This window comes from Cyanistes caeruleus, chromosome 1, assembly GCF_971803275.1.
Source record: "Cyanistes caeruleus chromosome 1, bCyaCae1.hap1.1, whole genome shotgun sequence".
Lineage (NCBI taxonomy): Eukaryota > Metazoa > Chordata > Aves > Passeriformes > Paridae > Cyanistes > Cyanistes caeruleus.
The window spans coordinates 145,468,598-145,490,838 of NC_141701.1; the positions used below are offsets into that span (position 1 = coordinate 145,468,598).

The 22,241-nt window shown below is 40.8% G+C and overlaps 1 protein-coding gene across 5 annotated transcripts in view; it reads right to left on the reverse strand.

Moving 5' to 3' along the window:
* DPP6 (dipeptidyl peptidase like 6) overlaps nucleotides 1-22,241 on the reverse strand; it is a 539,779-nt gene that overhangs the window by 50,403 nt on the left and 467,135 nt on the right. For all 5 annotated transcript variants that reach the window (XM_086865510.1, XM_086865515.1, XM_086865495.1 and 2 more), the window contains exons 9-10: nucleotides 2,217-2,371; nucleotides 918-1,015 (exon numbers count right to left, since the gene is read on the reverse strand). In XM_086865510.1, coding sequence (XP_086721636.1) covers nucleotides 918-1,015; nucleotides 2,217-2,371 — 253 coding nt within the window. The remainder of the gene's footprint in view (nucleotides 1-917; nucleotides 1,016-2,216; nucleotides 2,372-22,241) is intronic.

Genomic DNA, 22,241 nt, shown 5'->3' on the forward strand with positions numbered 1-22,241 from the left:
CAGCTTTATTAATTGTACTAAATCACTTTGCTCCAGATAAAAAGAACACGAAATACCACTCTGTCCATATATCATCTGCACTGAGCACACTGAAATGCTTCAGATAGGATGTGTCTGCTGGAAGATCCTTATCACCAGCTTCCCCTGCTTTCTTGAAACTCCCTTCTGTAACTGGATGTATAGCACATCCCTCTTGCCTATTTTAATAAAATGCTATCACACTAATCTTCTCATTTCAGGAAATATATGCATAATGAAAATACACCCCTATTGCTCTGGCAGCACTACTTCTATCATCCCTAGAGATGGCACTTGCCATGGTTTTGATGAAATATACAGGCACTAATTAATTATGATGTATTTTGCATCATTTTGCAATATTGATTGCAACCAAATAAATTACGGCCAGCAATAACCATATAGAACAAATTTATGAACAACACTTGGATCCTGCAGCTGGAAGTTATTGCTGTAATTAAAACCTTTCTGACTCTCTCTGTTTACAGAGGATGCCACCAAAGAGAAATTATATTGCTCAGGAGCCACCATTCTGGTACTGTGATGGGGAGACTGTGATCCTGAATTCCTGCTGTACACAGCTCTGAAGTTGTATTTTTGAAAGGCAAATGTCCATCTGGTTTGAGCACAGATCATACATCTTCTTTTGCATAAATAGATTTGGATGCTTTTAGAGTTATTGATTGTAAACCTGTTCTAATGAAATATTCTATAAAATACAGGTAAAAGGAAATTAATTTGAAAAAAAAAAAAAAAAGCAGATTTATGCAAAATGAAACTTTCTAATAGCAGCAGAGAACGGTCCAGTGTTAAAAACTGTAAAATGATCTTGAAAAAAGGTTCTGATCTAAAACCCCAAGGGAACTGGGGTCAGCATTCAAGTGTGAGGAAGAACCTACCTCATTCTCTGATCATCTGGGGGAGTCATTTCCAGGTCATGAGTGGGTCCATTCAGACCAATCACATGCAAAGAAATTGTTGGATTTTCCATTCCAGCCTGGATTTTAAAAAAGAAGAAATTACCATGTAATATACAACCCAGAATGGTTTTGATTTATTGTATCCCCATGGCCTATAAAAAGCATTCCCATTGAATGGGATGTGGACTGGACTGCTGTGGTCTCTCACAGGGAGACTGCAGATCCAGGGATGTGGCACGGAGGTGTGGAGAGGCTGGCAGGCACAAACAAAGGGCAATTTTACTCAGGACACTTCTAACCTTAGTGAAAAATCCTGCTTTTCATGGCAGCTAGGAATTTTGCTATTTCCTGCACCTTTTGACAAAAGGTTGTCTAAAAGGATGATGGTTGATATAGTAAAATACTGATTCATTTTGTACTGTAGGAAAAGGTATCCCCTACTGAACCATTGTGATTTCCACAAAACCTGCACCTCTCCTGCTAAATTATGGCTCAATTTGGACCAGCATGTGAGGTCTTAGGCAATCAGTGCTTAAAGCAAGAAACCCAGAAGGAATGACTGCAGCAGACACCCCTGTGCTGCTTCAGATCAGGAAATGACAGCAATAGCAGCAGTGAGTCTGTGCTGGAAGAGAGCTGTGTCAGTGCTGTGCATCCACTGCAGGTCTCTGCAGTCAAGGGGAGATTGGCTCTTAAGTCTTTTCTGTCTTTCAGGCACAGCAATTCTCTAAAACCAATGTCTCCTCTGATATTAGACAATCCTGGATATTCTAAGGATGCCCAAATACTACATTTTCTTTCTATACAAAAGAGAATCTATCTAAATACAGAATATATGTATGTGTGTACTTATCTGATCTATCATCTAAAATCTAAATATAGAAATATATCTAAATATAGAAGCATATCTAAATATAGAAACATATCCAAATATAGAAATATAGAAGCTCCAAACTGTCAGACACCATCCAACTTCCATCTGTTCCAGCATGGAAGGACAATTGCTTTTGTGTGTGTAAAATGCAAGGATTTTAAAATCTTATTTTCACTGTATGTAGAATTACCAATTCTCACAGGACCAGAAAAGTTCAGTTTTACAAATGCAACTAAAGAGTGATGGAGAACACAGACTCTGGGGAACAGCTGATCTTCCCTTGGATCTGTTTATTTTCATTGCTTATGAGTGTGCATTATTAGTCTCCTGTCTGAGCCTACTGGAAATAAACAATTACTAATTTCTGACAGAGCAGCAGGACTGATTATTTTACTTTCCCTTACCTTTGGATAATGATATGTTTTAACAGTAGGGTAAAGGATGCCTGTATATATGGGGATCTCCATGGTGGGGACTCTGGAGGCATTAATTGTTGCATATGCCAGCCTGGTGCCATCAGGAGACCACCAATGAGCAATGTGAGTCTTCAAGATCTCCTCTAATTAAAAAAAGAGAGAGAGAGAACAGAAGGAAAAAAAAAAAAATAGGCTATTAGAGGTAAATTACTAGTTAGTAATAAATGAAACAGTGCAGATAGGAAAATCCCAGTCTGATCACAGCACAGGGAGGATGCCACAGGAATATCAATCAAAAATACTCATCAAATTATGCCATATACACAAATGAACACAATTGATAACAATTACTCTGTATTTATAGGTTATTAGGCTTAATTACCTTTGCTGAAGAAACATCAAATTATTCATATTAGTACACGCTCATGATGGAATAAAAGGCCCTGCTGCTCCTGCCATGTGTCCTGCACATGATTAGGGTTCACAGCATCACACTAGACACATATCAATCAATTCAAACACTGTTCATACAAGTACTTCAGCAACAATTTAAATCCTCCTTAGTTCTGTTGCCAGTTAGGAATAAATAAATATTGAAATTTTCTATAACTTATGAAAGGCTGAAACTTTAAATACCAGGCCTTAGAGTCTGTACCTTGGATGCCATCTTGACTTTTACCCCTACTTCATTTTTTAAATCACTTTTGCAAGGCAATTTTCCAAAAGTATCCAGGGTTAGAGCCTGATCCTTTATACCACTGAGTTTTGGCATTTTTGAGATTTCAGTAATATAATTACCATTGAAAAGGTGCTCAGGAAGATGCCAATGCAAACATGTCAGAGTTCAAGTATGTAAGGAGAAAACAATATTTCCATCATGTGAAATTCCTTTTAATTAATTATTTTTAATTAATTAACCTTGTTCTCATTAAATTTAAATTCAAATAGCTTCTAATTTCTAATACTTTTCATATAATCCAATACCTTTCATTGTAAAGAGGAATTCATCTTACAGATCTGCAGAAAAGTTATAAAATTTACTCTTGGTCCAAAGTGTCTCCAGTTACTGACATTTGGAAGACATTAACTTGGCTTTTTAAACCTCCCATTTTGTGAAAGACAATAATGTAATCCATTTTCATTAAGAGGCTTAATATCATGTGAGTCATTGCTATTTAAACCACCAGAAGGGCTTGCATATGCTCTGCAGATTGATGGGCAGGAAGATGGGTCCCATTACTTTAATGTGAGAATAAAAATGAAAGAGGTTGTTGGCTGTTTCACCATGAAGTCCTGCTACACAGGTCCAAGCAGCTCCAATGCCTGCTGCCATCACTGGTCATTGGAAAAATGGATGGGGATTTTCTGAGTTCAGACCCACCAGGTTTGTACACCCCCTTCTGATGACCCCCAGTCCAATCAGGACATCCCTCTGGTCTGAAGAGTAGAAACTCACCAGACACTGTTTAATTAAAAAAAAATAAAAATTGGATAAGCAATCCCTGGAGAACAGATAATTATATTTATCACAGGGTAAATAAACACTTTGTTAATCAAGACTTGCATATGGCTTGGAATAAAACTCAAGGTAACATGAGAAAGGGTGCAAGGGAAAATTCATCCTTGATACTTATGGTTTTCAGAAATAACAAATTAATTATTCAAAGCTTAATGGCAGCATGTAAGTGGGGTTTTGGAAAGATATTTAGGAAGTTAAAGACATTTCATGGGAAAGCACATCTGGCAAATTTGCTTTGCTGCATTGTCCCACCTGTTATGTGTATATTTAAAAGATGCTTTTGACTTTTATATTGGTTGCCCATTAAAGAGATAATGAAGAGCATAAAGGAAAAGGAGTAAAGATGGATGGCAGATGAATCCTTGACATTTTAACATTAATTAGGAATGACTTTATTCAGCAAACATTTTCTCCAGGATCTCAGACTTAATGAAGCAGTTCTGCTGAAGGTCACACACCCAAAAAGGTTTTAGTGCAGGTTTTGTGGTCCTCTGTTAATGAGATTTAATTGAGTGAACCTTTGCCTTGAAACAAAGCCAGGACCTTGCTGCTATTAGAGAGATCAGTTAGTTTTAGCCAACCAGAGAACATTCTTATGCCTGTAGAATGGATTAGTACCAGAAAGTTCTTTCAGCTGAAAGAAAAATTGATTTGCAGACAATTTGTTCTTGGAGACAGTTTATTCCTTGTGTTTGCATTTAGCACATGCTCTGAAAATCAGCTGCATTCAATACTGCTGGGTCTTTCTAAAGTTAGTTCAGATCCTGCCTCATGTGTATGAGAAAACAGATTCTCCTTAATCACTAAAGCCCCCCTATGTATTTGGATCATGACCTCCTGACTGAGAGCATAAAGTCATAATTGATCAAAACCTTTGCCTTCTTCCCCAGAGCCTGCAGGTGCTGAGTGCTACGTGATGTCAGGATGCTGAGTGAGCTGCTGAGATTCCTCACAGTCAGATCCTGAGGGCTTTGTGCTCCTTCTTTCTCCACAGTTTTGCTTGCCAGCCCCAACAGGGTGTGCAAACTTGAAAAACAGTGAGAGTAAAGTGTGTGGTTGCCTTAGCTGAACAAGGGCTGCTCAGACCTGCTGGCTGGGTTCAAGCACAGGGTTTGGGACAAGTCAGTGCTCAGTCCATCTCAGAACATTCAATAGTGAATCAGTCTGAAACATCTGGCTGACCCTGCTCACGAGCAGTGACTCTTCAGTGGGCACATGTACAGCCAGTGAGGTGTTTGTGCTCAGGGAATGTTGCAGGATGTGTATTTTAACCCTTTTTTCTAGCTGAGTAAGGCCCAATTGAATGATCATTTCAAAGGTGTGTGGAACAAAGAGTATTCTAGGTTAACAGACCACCAGGAGGATCTGAAGTCCTAGGTCAGAGTATATTCAGTGACAGCTGGGTATGTATCCCTGTCAGAGGCTTCAGTATCATTGGAGGAGAACAGAAACTGGAGGAAAAACCAGAGGTGTGATGAGAGGAAGGTTCCCAGAGATGAATTCAAGGTTGCTGCAATAGAGCATTTCATGGGTGGTTCTTTGCAATCAAGGCCTGAGCAGCACCCAGAGTGAGCCAGGCTGCCCAAAGTGGGAATGCCAGATCTTCTGAAGGATGTGTTTCCTGATAGAAACTCTCCTGCTCACGTCAGGGAGCAGAATGACAAGTCCCTTGCAGTGGTTCTCAGCTGCCAAGCAACAGGCTGTGGTTAATATTTGGATATTGGGTGTAGCATTTGGCTATGATACCACGTGGGTAATCCCTGGAAAGGCTGAACAGTGGATCAAAAGTTGGGTGGACACTTCTAGCAGGCCTCTTATCAAAAATTAGCCCAGCATGTATAAAGTTAAGCAGCTACCAGGTTGTTTCAAACTGCAATTTAATTCCCACAGCACTTGAAAGAGCAGCGAAATGGAGATTTTATCTCACTTCAGGTAACAAACTTCTCTAGGATTCATAGCAAATGAATCTGGAAGAGGCCCCAGAAATCCTCTGGCTCATTACTCCATGGATAAGATCCATCCCAATCCTGTAAGGATCTTCACAAGTGGATTTTGCTATTCCTTTTGATACTTGTACAGCAGCTTTAGCCATAGAATTCAAAATTTTATAATTATCACATCCATCTCTAATTCACAGTCCCAGTGAACTGCATTTAGACCCCTGACTTCCTTGACAAACTCAATGCAGGGAAAAGCACCAAGCCTTTATCTTATGCAACCTCTGTGGCAACCAGAAGGTTCTGGAAAAGAAACCAAGCTGTTGCATGCACCACATTTGGAAATCCAGGGATGGTTTTACTGTTCTGAACCATAATCTACCACTGGGCCATTTCTAGAGACATTTCCATGACAAATCCACTTCCCAGGCTTGCACAGAGCTCTAGACTGGCAGAGCTCCTCTTTGTTAACAAACACATGTAAATGCCATGGCCATGGAGGTTTCTTCATGCTCCTCTAAAATCCAACTAGTTCTGCAGCCTTTGTCCATCCTCAGTCATATTTGTGAATTTGGCCTTTTTGTTGAAGGTGGCAAAGTTCTGTCTTGCTGCTTGGAAAAGATGAAGCCTTCACCAGTGAGTGACCGAGAAATCCATTGGTAGCTTAGAGATTACTTGCAATGGTATCAGGAGAAAAAACAAAAAAATAGATAATTTTCAAGTAAAAAAAACCCCACCTTTTCCTGGGCCTTCCTGTTAAAAGACAAAAATAACTTGTAATTTTCATTTGAGTTAACAGAAAGAGAGACTTGCACAAGAAGACAAAGATGCTCAGACAGAGCAGTCCTCTGACAGTCTGACCTGTACCATTGCAACTCTTTTGTATCACTAAAAACATAAAAAAAAAAATAAAATTCGAAGACATTAGCAATTTAAGGTTCAAAAGCTCTCGAGACCAGTGCTATTTCTTGCTGATTTTGTAAAGTACAGCAGTTCTGGGGAGGGTAGCCAATGGTTCTGTTTGTGTGATGTATTGTAGCTGATGCTCAGATCATGAAATATTTGGTGTGCTGAAGACATTTTGCTGTTTTATTAAAACTGTTAATAAAAAGGAATTTTAAGCAAAATGAAATTAAAGCCTGACATAAAGGCCATGGCTTATGTTGGGAAAGAAAGCTCAAAAGAAATTGTCAGTAGGATGTATCAAAAGAACATGAGAGGAAGAGAGATCAGAGAACAGCAAGAGGGTCTGGGAAAGGAGAAAACAAAGACTACTGAGAGAGTGAAACCCCAAGGGTTCTCATAGAAACATCAAATAAATACAAATGCTTATTTGACAGCTGCCATCTGTTTTAAAATCAATTACTAGATCATCTCAAAGCACCAACCACATGTCCAAATCGATTACTATTGTGGAGTGTGAAAGCAAGTATTTTTAGCCAGTTAGGGAAAACTCATTGTTCATATTCGCCTTTCCTGACAAGTGTTTCAGGGATAAAATGACCTTTTATTCTATGCAACTAAGTTTTTATCTCAGTTGTTGCAGTGTAGGTTTACACTGACTTCCATTAAATCACTGTAATAGATAGAAAATGAGTGTTAAAAAGTAGCTATGTGTATGCAAATTGTATAAAACTGTTTTAGATTACCATACCAAATCTACATTTTCATGTGTTGACATTATTTTCTGCTGATGTCAGCAACAGCCCTGCAGCACAATTGATTTCAGAGCAATTAATCTTCTTTCACAGTTGTCTAATTGAGTCAGGTGGAAAAAAAAGTGCTATTTTGCAGGGCTGCTGAACAATTCAGCAACCTTTTCTAGAAAACATAAAAATTTATGTGGCTGAGGTCAAACTATGGGCTCAACCTAATTCCATAGTTCCTGACACTGAGATTAGTTTAGCTGGTCAGAGCACGGTGCTGATAGTGCCAAGGGTGTGGGTTTGATCCCTGTGCAGGCATTTCACTCCAGATTTGAACTCAATGATCCTTGTGGATCCTTTCCAACTCAGAATATTCTGTGAATCTGTATGCAAACAGCAATCCTTCTCAAGATGCTTGTGCTCTTGTCCAGGAGATCCTTAAGAAAAATGAGCTGCAATGCTCCCAGAGACCCTTAGAAAAAACAAGCTGCAATGCTCACCCCTGTGAGCCTTTAGGAATAACAGAACACACTCTCCTCTGCCACTGACAGGCAACAAGCTTAGGAAGAATAAACTATTACTTGCTTTTATGGCATTCTTGAGGATGTGCTTTAGAGAGCACTTTATAAACACCAAACCCTTGGCCAGAAATCTCATCGTGGAGGGCGAGCAGCTCCCGTGAGTTTGGCAGCCATGAGAAGGTGGCAGCTCCTCATCTCAGGGAGAGGAGCCTAGCCAGGAGTTCTGCATCTCCTCAAGCACGGGGAAGGTGAGGGCTGCAAGTGTCATTAGTTCCTCTTTGTTATCTGGTTTAATTGCTTGAACACAGGTTGTGTTCTGCTCACGCCTCTGGCAGCCCTTGCTGCTGCAGAACATTGTGTGCAGACAGCAGGCGAGGGTTTGGCCAGTGCTTTCACCTCCCTGTTGCCAGATGCTGAGGGCCCAGATGAGAGAAGCTCATGTCAGCAGGGTGGCTCTTGCTGAAATGCTCACTCTTCATGTGTTCTGTGTGGTCAGCAAGGTCATGTCTTGTCTCCACATCTCGAAAAAGCCCCAGAGCTGCTGCAGAGCTGAGCCAAGCTCAGGCTCAGCAAACCCCACCAAATGTGGACACAAATGGGCTGTGAGCCACCTTCACTTGTGTGACATGCAGCTGGCTCTGGGTGACAACACCACAAGCTGCAATGCTCTGGAAGCAGACACTGTGGAATGCTTGCTGCTGCCTGGCCAGGATCCCCGAGGGAACACACGGGAGTGAAGAGTGAACAGTGTCCAGCAAATCCAGAGTGTGCACATCAGAGGCAAATCTGCCAGCCAGCCTGGGCAAATCCTGAGCACTCCAACCTGGCCCCCTCATCCTGACTCCCAACTACCAGCAATAACCACCAATGTTTCTCTAGGACAATCATTAGGACACCAATCCCCAAGAAGCAGGATGACATCATGTTAGCCTGGGACCAAGCTCTTGAAAAAGAGCTTTTCTAAGGCTATTAATTTCAACCTATTTAGAAGCTGTTAATTTAATGTGGTTTGCTTGTTTTGTTTTGCTTTGTTTTTTTCCTGACCCATTGATTCTTCTCATTTGTTGTGTTTCCAACACTAAAGGATTCTGTGAGTGCCATATGAGTCAGGGCATTAGGAATGTTGTTTATAAGGTTATTGGCAAGTAGCTACAAGACCTTCTTTACTGTTTGAGTGCTTGGGGGCTTCAAAAGCTGGATTTATTGAACACCAGCCTGATCCTATCTTCAGGTAACCTCTACAGCCCCTACAGAATACACACAAGAGGCCAAACTCAGACTGTAATAACTAAGAAATCAAGAATGTTTTAAAATCTCCCTCAATCATGCAAATGGATTTGTTGGAAAAAGCCCCAAACAACCACCTAACAAAACAGATACACACAAGTATGAGATGTCATCTGAGACATACAGGTGAATTCTCACAAAGAAGAACTCAGCTATTTAGTCAGTGTCTCCTCCAGGCCACCTTCACACTGTGACACACTGAGTGCACTCAGCTCTGCAAATCCCATGGGGATGAGCTGTCCTCCAGGTTTCACATGGATCCTGGGCATCCAGCAGGAGCAATGAGCAGCTCCCCAGGAAGTCTGGCACCTCTCCAGAGCAATCACAGCAGGCAGGCAGGGTTGCCAGGTGTCATACACAAAGCCATACTATCCTGTTGGCACATCACTATTTTGGGGTCTGATTTGTAATAAAAGCTGTCCTCTTTCAAATAAATACACCAGAAAAATGTTGAGTTACTTACATATCTTCCCTCTCCTCTTTTTAGAATTTTCTTTTTCTGTGCTTCTGGATTTTTGTCACCATCCTTAGGAGCCCTTAATTTTCAAGAGCATTGATGATTAATGCTCACAACTGCTCCTAACAATTAGTAAGTGTCCTTTGGTTGTGTGAGTCAGTCCCAGTGTCAGAAACAACCTTTGGACCACGATGACAAGGCTGACGTGCAGATGCCAGCAGGTCTGTGTTCTGTCAGGATGTCCAGATGTAATAATGAAAGTGGGGATTGAATTATGAAAATAGAAATATTAGTGATCCTATCCTCAGCTATTCCTGTTTCTAGCACTCAGTCTAAAGAGCAAATGAATCTATAAAGCCCATCTGCAGTGGCAAACTGCTGTCTGCCACTAATGTGCAATAAGAGTGTGTTTTTCCATCACCTGGCACAAACTTAAACCCACAGCCTGTTGTCGTCTCCTCATGAAAGCCTGTTAGCTAAAGGCACTAAATCTGTAGAAACATTTCCTGGCAGAAGTCTTCTGAGCAATTTTCAGCTCACTGACGTGGGTAAGCGCTCACTGCAAGGTCCTGCTGTACCTTCTCAGTTGCTAAGGACCCAGACCAGGCAGAATCCACATGGCCCAAATGCAGCAGGGCTCCTTATAGACAAATCCTTTTCTTCTTTACCCCTCTGGAGCCGCTGAACAGGTTGCTATGGCTGGAAATGCAATTTGCTTATCTGTGCAATGCAGTGAGACAAATCAGGGCTTTCATTATATGCTGAATATTTCTCTATTCAAACATGCTCGAGCAGCTTCAACACCACCTTTCCTTTAAATTAAAAGTTACAGGTTCTGTCTAACGAATCTGTGGGGTTTATGATAGGAGGAAGATGGGCAGCCAGCCTTGACACAGGGGATCCATTTCAACAGCTACAGATGTATCAAGGAAGTTAGTGATCACAAAACCCTCTGAATCAAAAATTCATTAGACGATTGCAATAGTTCAAGAACACAAGTGCCCAAAAGCAATCTCTTTTAATGTTTCATAAAAAAATATGAGAGATAAGAAGACTGAACAGACTGACATTGCTATTAAAGAACCTGATTCTTCAACCCCATGGACTTTTATCAGCACTTGCACAAGCTGTCTTTCATGTGAATTGCTTGCATGATTTATTCACCCTGAGCAGCACCTGCTAGTCACCTAGTCTCAGTGCTAATAAATGTCAGTTAATATTGCAAAATACAGCCCTGCTTTATGAAATGGGAACTGGAGCACATTGACTGAATTTAGTCTAGCTCCTAATTCCTTACCCAGTTTAAAAAGCTGAAGTCATTGAACAGCCATTAAAAAACCACTCAGGGTATATATTGCCCTGTTATGGCAATATTCCCAGAGGTTTCAACTTGAACAGTGACTCAGGACCTGGCTAACTGAGAGATTTAGCTCGATAATGACTCAGAGGATGAATTTGGTTTTAGAGGACTGAATAATCAGAGGAACTACTGAGATCAATAGAATCACCAAGGAATAATAACAAAAAAAAAGAGAGCTGGATAAAAACAGAATTCAAATTAGCTTACAGCAATATTTCAGAAAAAAATGTTCTTATCAAATAGAAGGAATGTTTATTATTGGTGAAGGTAATGGTATGTAATCAGGTTGTGCCCTGATGGATCATTGGGTTTGACTGTGTTTATCAGAGCTGTGGCACTTGCATGCTGAGCAGAATTCTGTTCTTTCCTAGGAGTCTGTCTTGAAGGTCCACTCTGGACCCAGGTAGGCATAAAGAAAAGACAAACATCCCTGAAGGATAATGTCCATGCATCAAAATCTCTTTTATCCCTCCTACCAGGAAATACTTTCTTTTATCAATATTTTTCATCTGTAGACTCCAGTGCAGTAATCCTAAATCCACTGACAAAATAATGGGAGACTGTCCCTTGGGCACCAACCAGGTCTGTGCAGCTCTGGCTGTCAGTGACAGCCTAGAAACCCCCATAAGTGAGACAGGAGATAAACCCCAGTGGGTTTGGTGTGCAGAATGCCTGGTGGGGAATTTCCAGTGGGTCTAGAGGAGGCCAGGAGGAGGATCAGAGGGCTGGAGCACCTCTGCTATGGAGGCTGAGAGCTGGAGTTGCTCAGCCTGGAGAAGAGAAGGCTCCAGGCAGAATTCATTGCAGCCTTTCAGTACTTGGAGGAAGCCTGTGAGAAAGATGGGGACAAATTTTTTAGAAAACCAGTTGTGATAGGAAAAGGGGTGATGATTTTAAATTGGAGAAGGGTAGATTAGATAGATGAAAGAAGGCTTTTACAATGAGTGTGGTGAAGCTCTGGCACAGGTTGCCCAGAGAGGTGGTGGATGCCTCACCTCTGTTCATTCAAGGTCAGGCTGGCCAGGGCTGGACTTGGCCAGGCACAGAGTGCTCAGAGCCCATGGCAGATTTCCCATCACAGGCATCACCTCCACGTACATCTATATTCACCAATATTATTATTTTTTAATTTATTACCAACTGAATTTCCTCAGAGAGCCCAAAGTTTGTATCCCTAATGATCACTGGTTTTACTTTAAAGCTCCCACAATTAGAGTCTTCTACAGAGAGTTTTAATTGGATAGAGAATTAAATACCAAATGAGGTTGACTGTTCATAGTGGTAATGGAATTCCAGATAGTTAAAATTCTTTAAAAATGTCATTGTATTGATTTGAGTTTTCTATTCCCTCCTGTACCTTGTTTCTCTTGGCTGTACACTGATTCCATTATTTTCAACTTTTCAATTTCAGCCAACAAAAATTCCATCCATAAACCAGCATATAAAAATTTCTGAAAAAATATCCCCAAATATACAGAAATGTACATAAAAACACACACACAGGGCCATGCAGTAACAGTGACAAGAAATTGCCTGTGTAATTGGAACTAAAACTGGTAGGAGTAAAACTTATTAAAAATCAATATCATAGAAAGGCAATTAAGAATTTGAAGGGAAAAAAAAGCCCTGATTAATTAACTGCAAATTATAAGTATTACTTTGAATTGCATTGTACAGAACAGGCTCAAATTACCAATTATCCCTGCCCGCTTTGTTCAAAGATCATGAATGTGCATTTTAATTTATGCTGGAGAAAGCTAAATATGCTGAGAACCAGCCTGCAGAATTTTGCAGGAATCACTGGGGATGAGGGTGAACTCCCCCATTACCATATAAATGACATGCACAGACTTATAAATGACATGCAGTGGATCCAGCTCCTATTGTTCCTTCAGATGTAGCGGGAAAATACCGGAAATTAAAATACAGCTTATAACCTGCCAGATAATAAATGTAACCCACACTGCACAAATCCCCATCTACCAAAGATAATTTTGTCTGCTGTTTTTTGCTGATTAAGGGTGGCTTTGGAAAGAAATACCCTCCTTTCCCCTCTTTATCTGTTGCACTTATTGGCAGGATGGAGATGGCTCCATTTTTATCTACCCAACAATCACAATACATAACGTAGCATAATCTTAATTTCCAAGGTCATCATAGCCTGCTCTAGCTTTAAAAAACTTCCTATTTAGTATTGAGGACAATTCCCACATAAAAAAAAATAAAGTAAAAAATTAAAAAAGACTGATCATAGCAGCTTCTTTTCCACCAGTATATTTTTACCTCGACATCCATGACATCAGCAGTGCTGCTGTGTAGAGGCCATGGCTGAGCAATATTTCACTATTCCCTGCAGTGGTCTGGGGACTGGCTCTGGTTTTGTGGGGTGTTTGTTGGGCACTTGGCACAGCCAGACCACAGCACATAGCAAGCAGGTGAGAACTTTCCCACTGCCAGACTATGAAATGTAGGTTTTGAAATGCCTCAAAATGTCCTGATGGCAAATGTTATGAAATTACAAAGAAAATGCTGCTGTCCTTGCTGAGTAGGACCAGAAAGATTTGTACTCTTTGCCTTTTATTACTTATCACTAAACCCCACTTTTCAAAGTCAGGTTATTCCTGGAATATCTGGATGTGGGTTACACTCAGAGGTGCCAACTCTAATACATATATTGTCCTTTCTTTCTAAGACTTCCTTGGCTGCCTTTCATCTCTTCTTGGTAACTTTCCTCCTGTAAAACCCAGCAGCTCTGGGCTGGCTGAACACCTTGGTGCTGATGCCAGGGGAGTGCCCGAGGGGGATGCTCAGCACAAACACCCCTGCGAGGGAGGGCTCAGCAGGGAGGGAGCCTGTGACTTGCTCTTCAGGCTGCTTCCAAATGATATTTCTGTGTCATTCCCTCCAGTCCCTAAAGACTGTGTGCTCCAGCCTGCAGCTATAAATCCCAATTATGTCGTTGGCATGTTGGGTGGAAGGTTTCATCTTCATCAGGCTTAGCAGGATTCCACCAGGTTATGAAAATACTCAAAGCATGGTTACACCATGATTACACAGATTTTTATAATTCTTATTTTTTTTTTTTGTTAGTGTGAAGAAATTTTCTTTAAGGAATGCTAACAGAATATCTGGTTTCTCTTTTGCAAATTTATGTTCCCAGACTGAAAAAGGGACCATGATACACTGCTACAAATACAACCACCTGGCTGACTAATTGCCTGTAAATTACCTTTCTAAAGTGTCTCTTGTACTCTGACAGATGGTTTAATATGGTTTTAAGTCCAAATTCATAACTGGTATAAACAGTAATACATACTTACTAAGGATCCAGTTCTTCTATTAAAATTTCTTTATAAAAGGTATAAAGAAAAGTAATTGTCAGGTTTGTCCACTGAGGACTGATGTGTGAAGAAGACAAATCCACTCCTTTAATTTCTGTGAATGCACTCGTGGTTCACTGTTTTTTTCTTGAAACTAAAAATAGACATTTACTCAGGAAAACTGTGCAACCAAGCCATGATTTTATGCTTTCTTTTTTTTTTCAGGTGGTCATCAAAGTACACAGTCTTTCCACTATGTTAAACTAAAAGCTTGAAAAGAAGTAAAGTCAGACTGGAGAAGTCACTCTCCATCTTTTGGCACAATTTAGCTGCTCTTTAGAAGGCAAAGGGCTGTTTCCCATCTAAACCCTGTCTCAGCTGTGCTTTCAAATGTGTGGTTTCCTGCAGGAAAAGGTCAGGTCAAACACGGGGCAGGGCAGGAACCATCTCTGGATGTCCCAGGAAAGTTATTTTGCTGGAACCAAAGCCAAATTCTTTGTGATTTGGTTTTCACTGTGGACTTGCATTTGCAATTTCTACGAAGTCCAAGCAAGTAATTAATGCAGATGAACACCAGATCTGTGAAGGAACAGAAGGTTGGCAGGTTTAAACCAAATTTGCTCAGTCAGAGACAAGCTTGGGCTAGACCCATCATGTTGCTGCCTTTTTCTTCTCCCAGGGAAAGAAGCTCTGCCAGGGCTGGATTCTGAAGTCTCAGTGGGATAGAGGAAAACACACCTTGTGCTTCTCCATGTTTCCTAAAGCTTCCTTCAGCTGCAGTGGCATTCTGCAGTGCTGAGCTGTGAGAGCTGTCATTAAGGATAAACTTGGACCTCAGTAATTGGGAGATCCTGCACTCTAACCCTTCCAAATGGCAGCTCAGTTGTTGTTAGGACTGCACTTCTCTTGTGCTACCCCCACATCTTACCCACAGCTGCAGGCTTCCTGCTAACACAGCCAGAACAACTCCACTAAAAGTTACTATTTCTAAAGTTATCATTTCTCCTTTTGAGGTTTATTATCCAGTCTTGAATCATTTTAAATCTCAGAAAAGCACTGAAACATTCCTGATGCACTCCCAGCTTTCCTGGTTCACTACTTTCCAGGTCAGCATCCCATTAAAATTACTCTCACTTGCAAGGTCAAAATCAGATGCCCAAAATTCATAGGCAAACTCTTAAACAAGAGGTGTCCCATAAACAGCCTTGTGTTGTTATTTCTGGAACAAAATAATACTTTGGCTGGGTCATTCTCCAGAGAGAGTTTTTAAAAGATCCCGAGTTCCTGAGTGGGCAGAAGTGAGCGGCTGCTTTGTCTCAGTGTGTTGGCACAGGGGCCATATGAGCAGGGTGACAATTTCCCCCACCATGGCTCTGGGTCTGGTGTTTATCAGCAGTGCCCACAAGCCAGATTCACATCTCCACTGACTCTGCTGAAATGGGGAAACTCACAGGCAACAAAATTCCCAAATCTACTCCCTGCTCCACAGAAACAGACAATAATCACATCAACTCCCTGCACCTCCTGACCCTCCCATCCCACCACTGCTCATCCTCAACAGCTGCTGAGATATCCACAGTTGTCATATGCAAGGATTCTAAAAGACCAACATTTAGCTGGAAAATTATTAATCCAGTTAATTATACCATCACACACAATATAATCTGGGCAGGGAGAGCCTTCAGACACTCAGCTCTGGGCAATTCACGGGGTGTTGGGGGACAAGGGAGCAGAGAAGGCAGAGTTAAAAAGCAAGATCATTTCAAAGCACCATAACTAATCCTTTCCCTCCTCATGGATTTATGCAACTTTGTGCTGTGCCTCCAAGGGGCAGCACAGCCTCAGCTATTGCATCTGAAATCCATCAGCTGCTGGGGGCACAGCTCTTGCCTTCTGTTCTGTCCTCACCATTTCTAGCCTGCTGGTGGTACTCCAAAATAATATATGACAATTTAAGGGTTAGGATGGGTCAGTTCAATAATCAAGTGAGGTTTAATTTTTTAAGTGAGGTATTGAATCTTTTAAATAATATCCATGCCTAGAGTCTGAGGCAAAGACTGGAAAATCAAAACAAATGCAATAAATACAATGATCTCCAGATAATTCCCTTCAAGTAAGTTTTATTTCAATGCCTGTTTTCAGACTGTTGCCTTCAATTTTAAAAGCACAATGGCATGAAAACATAATGCTTCGGTTTTAGGAGCTGTTTTTCTTCAGTTCTATTTCTTACCAGTTTCTCAAATCTTTAATCTAGCTATCATGAAAGCCTCCTGTAAGGAATTGCTTTTGATCTAGTCTTATGCAGTAGCTACTGATGGCTATTTTTTTTCCCTGCTATTGTTGTTAAATCAAATACAAGACAATGACTCAACTTTGAGCAAAAGCAAAACTAATGTAGGAGGCAAATACTTATGAGTCATTTGTGTAAAAAGGGAAGGGCTGAAATGATTTGTTCCTTTTTTCTGGGATTTGAAAGGCAGGTGAGAGTCCATCAGTCCCTATGGGGTGCAGAACAGTCTGACAGAGCTGGAACAGCTTTAACAACAGGCATTTGACTCCTGCTTACAGGGTGTCCTGTGGGTTGAAAAGGTTCTTACTCCTGTGGAAATCACTAGGGACTAGCCCAGCCTTCCTGCAGAGTGACTTGCACAGACACATCCCTCCAGCTGTGCATCCCTCGTATCCTGTGACCAAAACTGAAGGGCACTGCTGGGGTTTGTGCTGGAGGTGAGCAGAGGGATGTGCTGAAAACAGCCAGATCTGGCTTTTCACACCAGGCTCTGCACTTCATTTGGTTTCTAGGGACTAAGGTGAAGCTCTCATTTCAGTTTTGTGTCCTAATTTCTCTCATCTCATCTAAAACCAGGTCAATAATTGTGCCTCAGTTTCTAAACGTTTGTGCCTATTTCTAAAAAGATGGTAATAATTCCTGTTCTACCAGGACATTATGTGAAGTTTTATTAATTGATGCTTGCAAAAGGCATTAAGGTCAAGACAGAATAATTGCCTCAGTGGAGGTCATAATTAGACTTGTACCAAGAGATACATCTGAGCGTCATCCGTGATGGTCATTTAATCTTTTTCTTGCACTTTAGCTACAAGTGTGGGGGTGCTGAGGGGGGGAGCTGCTCTTAAACTCAGAGGCAGCCACTGTATTTAGCATGAATTCAAGCCCTTTAGGAGCCCAAGCAGGCCTGTGCAAGGGATGCTGTGCACAGGTCAGGGGAAGGCTGCAGGGAAGGCAAGGAGCAGCCCTTGGGGCAGGACAGAGCTGTGGGAAGGGAAAGCCACCAGCAATCCCTGCCCTGGCAGGAGAGGCTGGCCCAGCTCCCCTGGCTGAGGCTCAGCTCAGGGGTCAGCACTAATCTGATCAAAAAGGGGATTGTGAAAAGCTCATCCGTCTCAGACTGTGAAATCATGCTCTTGAATCCTAATAATTTCTGCAGCAACCAGTTGTCACATCATGAGGAATTACGAGCTGAAGCTGGGGGGTGGGGGGGGAGCAAGATGACACACTTCTGTCAATCCCAAATCCTGCTGTAGGCAGAGCTTCCATAATAAAATAAAATCACATTTCCATACAGTATGCTCTAAAAAGTACTCTGTGAAACACTAAGGGTCATATTTCTAAATGTTATAGAACTGGGAAGTATCCCAGGATTATCAGAAGAATCTGAAAAAATCAAAATTCATGCAGAAACTTTGGAGATGATTTCAAGAAGAGATACAACAGAATGATAGATTTTTGTTCTCAAAAAAGCTTATAAATGACATCATTTTAAAAAGAGAACTTTTTTTTCCCCATTCTATTCTGCACTCTGTTCACTTTTCCACTGAATATTTTATGTAACAGCATTTTGAATTAAAATTCAAGTCAAAACCCCCACAAACACACCACCAAAAGCCCAACCACACAGGCTAATCAAAAACAAAATAGGATTTCATCTCACATTGCTTCTTCCCATTCAGGATTCCATTTGCATACTATATTTTTTTCCAGCACATCATGCAGATTTCTGGCTGTGTGCAGCTCTCCTCTGGAATCCTGATGGAGAGAGGAGCTCCTCCAGCTCTCCATGGTTTTACCACAGGGTGGCAATGTAACCTCCACCTTCCTGCTCAGGAGGTGAGTTGTCTCTGATTTCCTCCTTCATTACCTCTTATTCACTCTAATTATCATATTTGTAGGTGGCAATTACAGTCTTCTGAGTTTCTGCTTTCCATTTCCTCAATAAATTTAATAGAGGCTTGTTGGGTTTATTTTTCAAATAAACTCTGCAACGTTTCTAAGGACATTAACCCTGTAATATGAGTTTTTCTTCCAGTTAATGCAATATTGCATGTTCTTCTGATCTCTAATGAAGTTTTGGGGACCACTCTGGAACTGTTCCCTTTTGCCAACAAGCATTCATGTGCCCTTCAGTATTAACCCTTTGCTTTCAAGATAGGAGCTCTATGTTGCTTTTGTTGCCTCATTGGAATTGAGAAAAGTCTCAAATTCTTTAAAAGCAGCTTAAAAAGAATGCGTGAAATACAAAAAAGAAAAATAAGGAATATGTTCAAAAGAATAACAACAGCAGAAAACAGTAAAATATTCAGCCTGGAAAGGAATTACAGGTGCAGAATGAAAGGTGTTCCATGAGAAAACACGCTTTTAAAATCACACTAAGGAGTAAACTTCATTAATCTTCATTTTAAATGATTGTGATACTGAGAAAATGAAAAAGAAAATGGAAAAATCTATTTGTTACTACTTTTATAATCACTATGCATCAAAAGTCTACATCTAAACTACAATATAAACATTTCTTTCTGTACTTTAGAGAAGTATGGTAACTGCTCATATACAAATGTAATATATAACTATACCAGGTCTCAGAAGAAAGGTTTTTTCCTCTGATTCACAGGCCAGGCACCACAGATTTAAGGCTTAATCAGTGATAGAAAACAATACAACATTATCTAAGTCAGTGAAAACACTCAAAAAATCTTGAAGCAAAACTCAGGGAACTTTAAGGAATATGTACATTTGTTAGAGGTATCAGCTTCTGCTTAGCTGTACAATTCTGATGTGGATCTAATATATAAACCAGGGCATTGTACATAATGTAACTGTGAATTTTACATCTAAATTTCTGGAAAATTTGTCTGAACTATGGGAAATATTTCTCAGCTAAGAGTTTGACATCCAAATAATCTGTCCAACAGAGTATTTACAGTGGTCATTCTCTGCTGTATAATCAGTACCAGGTGAGATGAAGAGTAAATAATTTCTTGGTGTAGCTTATATTCATATGGCCAGTACAGTTGCAGAACCATCTAGGACACCTCAGTACATCACAGAAAGTTCTATGAATAAAAACACAGAGCACTTGATAGTTTGTTTTTGGTACAGTATGACACCACTCTCATTAAAATCTGAAAAATACTTTAAAAGTGAAAAGACATCCTTTCAAAATACAAAGTTAAGGAACTTTTTAAGAAGAAGTATTTTAAATAACTAAAAATGAAACACAATATTCAGCTTTTAGGAGCATTTTGTGTTCCTGTGCTCTTTGATGTGACTCAAAGCAATGGAATATTTTTTTCCAGTGCAGAGTGACATGCAAGGACTTTTATGGTCTTAAAACTTCTTATGGTTGGAGAATACAGCACAGCAGCTTTTCAGTCATTAAAAATAAAATAAATAAAAAAATAAAATAAATGTGGTATTCTAATCACAATTTTTTGGTATGCAAACAGTAGCACAAACTGGCTGAGAGAGGGTTCATTCAGCACCAGAATGACACAGGCAAACACAGAAATGACCATGATCCTTTTGGAAGAAAAGAACTGGGAAGAATGGCAACCAATCCAGGTCTCAAGGCTCAGCTGTGCTGTGGAGATAGTCCTCAAAGTAAGAAACCTATTTTCAGTGGAAAGAGAGGAAAGCAGGCAAAGAGGCCAGGCAACACAGAAGTGGTTGGGGCTGTTCTTGCTGGAGGCTGCAGAGCTGAGCAGACATCTCAACATAGGTTTATTTTGGTTTTACCCCCCTGCAGTGTCTGGCAGTGCCTTGGTGGGCCATGAAACCTGGCTCAATACATATCCCTACCCCCAGACTCTGAGAAATCCTGGTGGATGTGGGCAAGAGCTGCAGAGAGCCAGACAGCGCAGGTCTGAGCAGTGCCTGCTGCTCTTTGCCATGAATTTGAAGGAAAACATCTACATGTTACTGCCTTGCTTGGTCTCTGCAGTCCTCATCCCAGGACAGGACTGAAGGTTTCATCCACCCTTCTGGATTTGGTCCCTGCTGTCCCACACTGGCTGCTGTGCCCCTGTGTGTGGTGTTTGCTGGTACCTGGCATCCCCAGCCCGGCACAGCAGCCAGTGCATCCCTGGACAAGTATGTTTTACTGCTCAACCCACCCAAAAGCTTTAGGATCATCCTTAAAAGCTGCCATTTCCCCCCATTTTTCTAATTACTGTTAGCTCTGTGGCAAAGCTTCCCCTTAGACCTGTACTCGTTGAAGACTGGAAAGCAGCTGGTGCAGGAGCTGCACCATATGGTAGTTACTTATAGCAATGTAAACTAATTGAGTGTTGAGGGTGATAGAATCCCTGGATGCTTTATCTTTCAGGCACTGCTGGCGTGTCAATTGATAGCTCTAAAGATCTGCCCAAGCTCTTCAGTTCTCCTGACAGAGAGCAGAACCCAGCCAGAGCCAGCTCCATGTCCTGGTTGGTGTCAACACTGCGGTCACCACTGGGCTGCTTGGGCACAATTTGAAAATACCCTGCAGTGTATCACCCACACCCCTCATGTCTTCAAGGTGTGAGGCCCCATGGAGAGCTGCTAGCTGGGAACACTGCTGGGAAAAGCAGTCTTGATTTCCCAGTACCAGGATCTGAGCACGCTGGTGATCGAGCCTCGCACAGTGCCCAGCACAGGCAGGAAAATGGAAAGCTGTTTTTCACATACAAAGATTTAACTTCTTGCTTATTTCACACACAAAGATTTAACCTCTGCTGGAGGCAACAGTGGACTTGAGCTCTGTGGGGTTCTCCCAGGTCCCCAGCCAGCCCTTAGCAGTGATGCACCCCTTGAATTTCACATCATTACTCCTCTGCTCTTCCAGTCACAGACCCACTCTGACCTCTGATTGCTTCCAGATGGCATTGGGATTTGGAGTTGTGGATCTTAAAATGTATTTCAATTTGCTTCTTTGTCTTTCTTTTTTTTTTTTTTCTTCTTTCTTTCCCTTTAAATTAGGGAAGCTGATGTACACAAATTATAAGATGACTCGTGTCATAATTTTGGATATTCTTTTCATTTCCCTGCTATTATACAACAACAGACAGGCCAACACTCTGGTGAGAATCACATATCTCAGCAGAATTTCTATCCCTTTCATGTAGCTTTCTCTCATTCTAATTTGGACACAGTACATTCATTTCTGCTTTTTTTATTTCTTAAGGCAGATTATTTTATCTTTATTCAGGCCAGGGAGCAGTGAGACAAATAGGAAAGCTAATTAAACAGCCTGTAGCTTTTGCACTGGCCCCTTAATTTCCACAAGTAAGGCTGTATCAAAAAATAAACCTACAGGAAATTAATTTTTAGGTCAAATTGATGGAATTATACACTAACATAAAATTTCTATGACTGTCTTTCAATTTCGTTCTTATTTCTGTAATCACTTCTTGATTGCAGCACTTTGAAAACATTAAGCTTTTTTTCTTTCTAACATGTTTTTCAAATAAATGTTCATGGACACCCTTAGAAGAAGAAAATGACCAATTTTCCTTAGGGAAATAACAAGGCACATATAAATTTATCATGATAAAGAGCTCCATTCCCTACAACCATCATGTACAAGCAGTTTATGTGCATTTACCCTGTTGTATATATTGTTATATGTTGTATAAAAACAGGCATTCTTTGTAATCTCAGAGCCAGAATGTCTAACTGCAAAGATATCAGAAA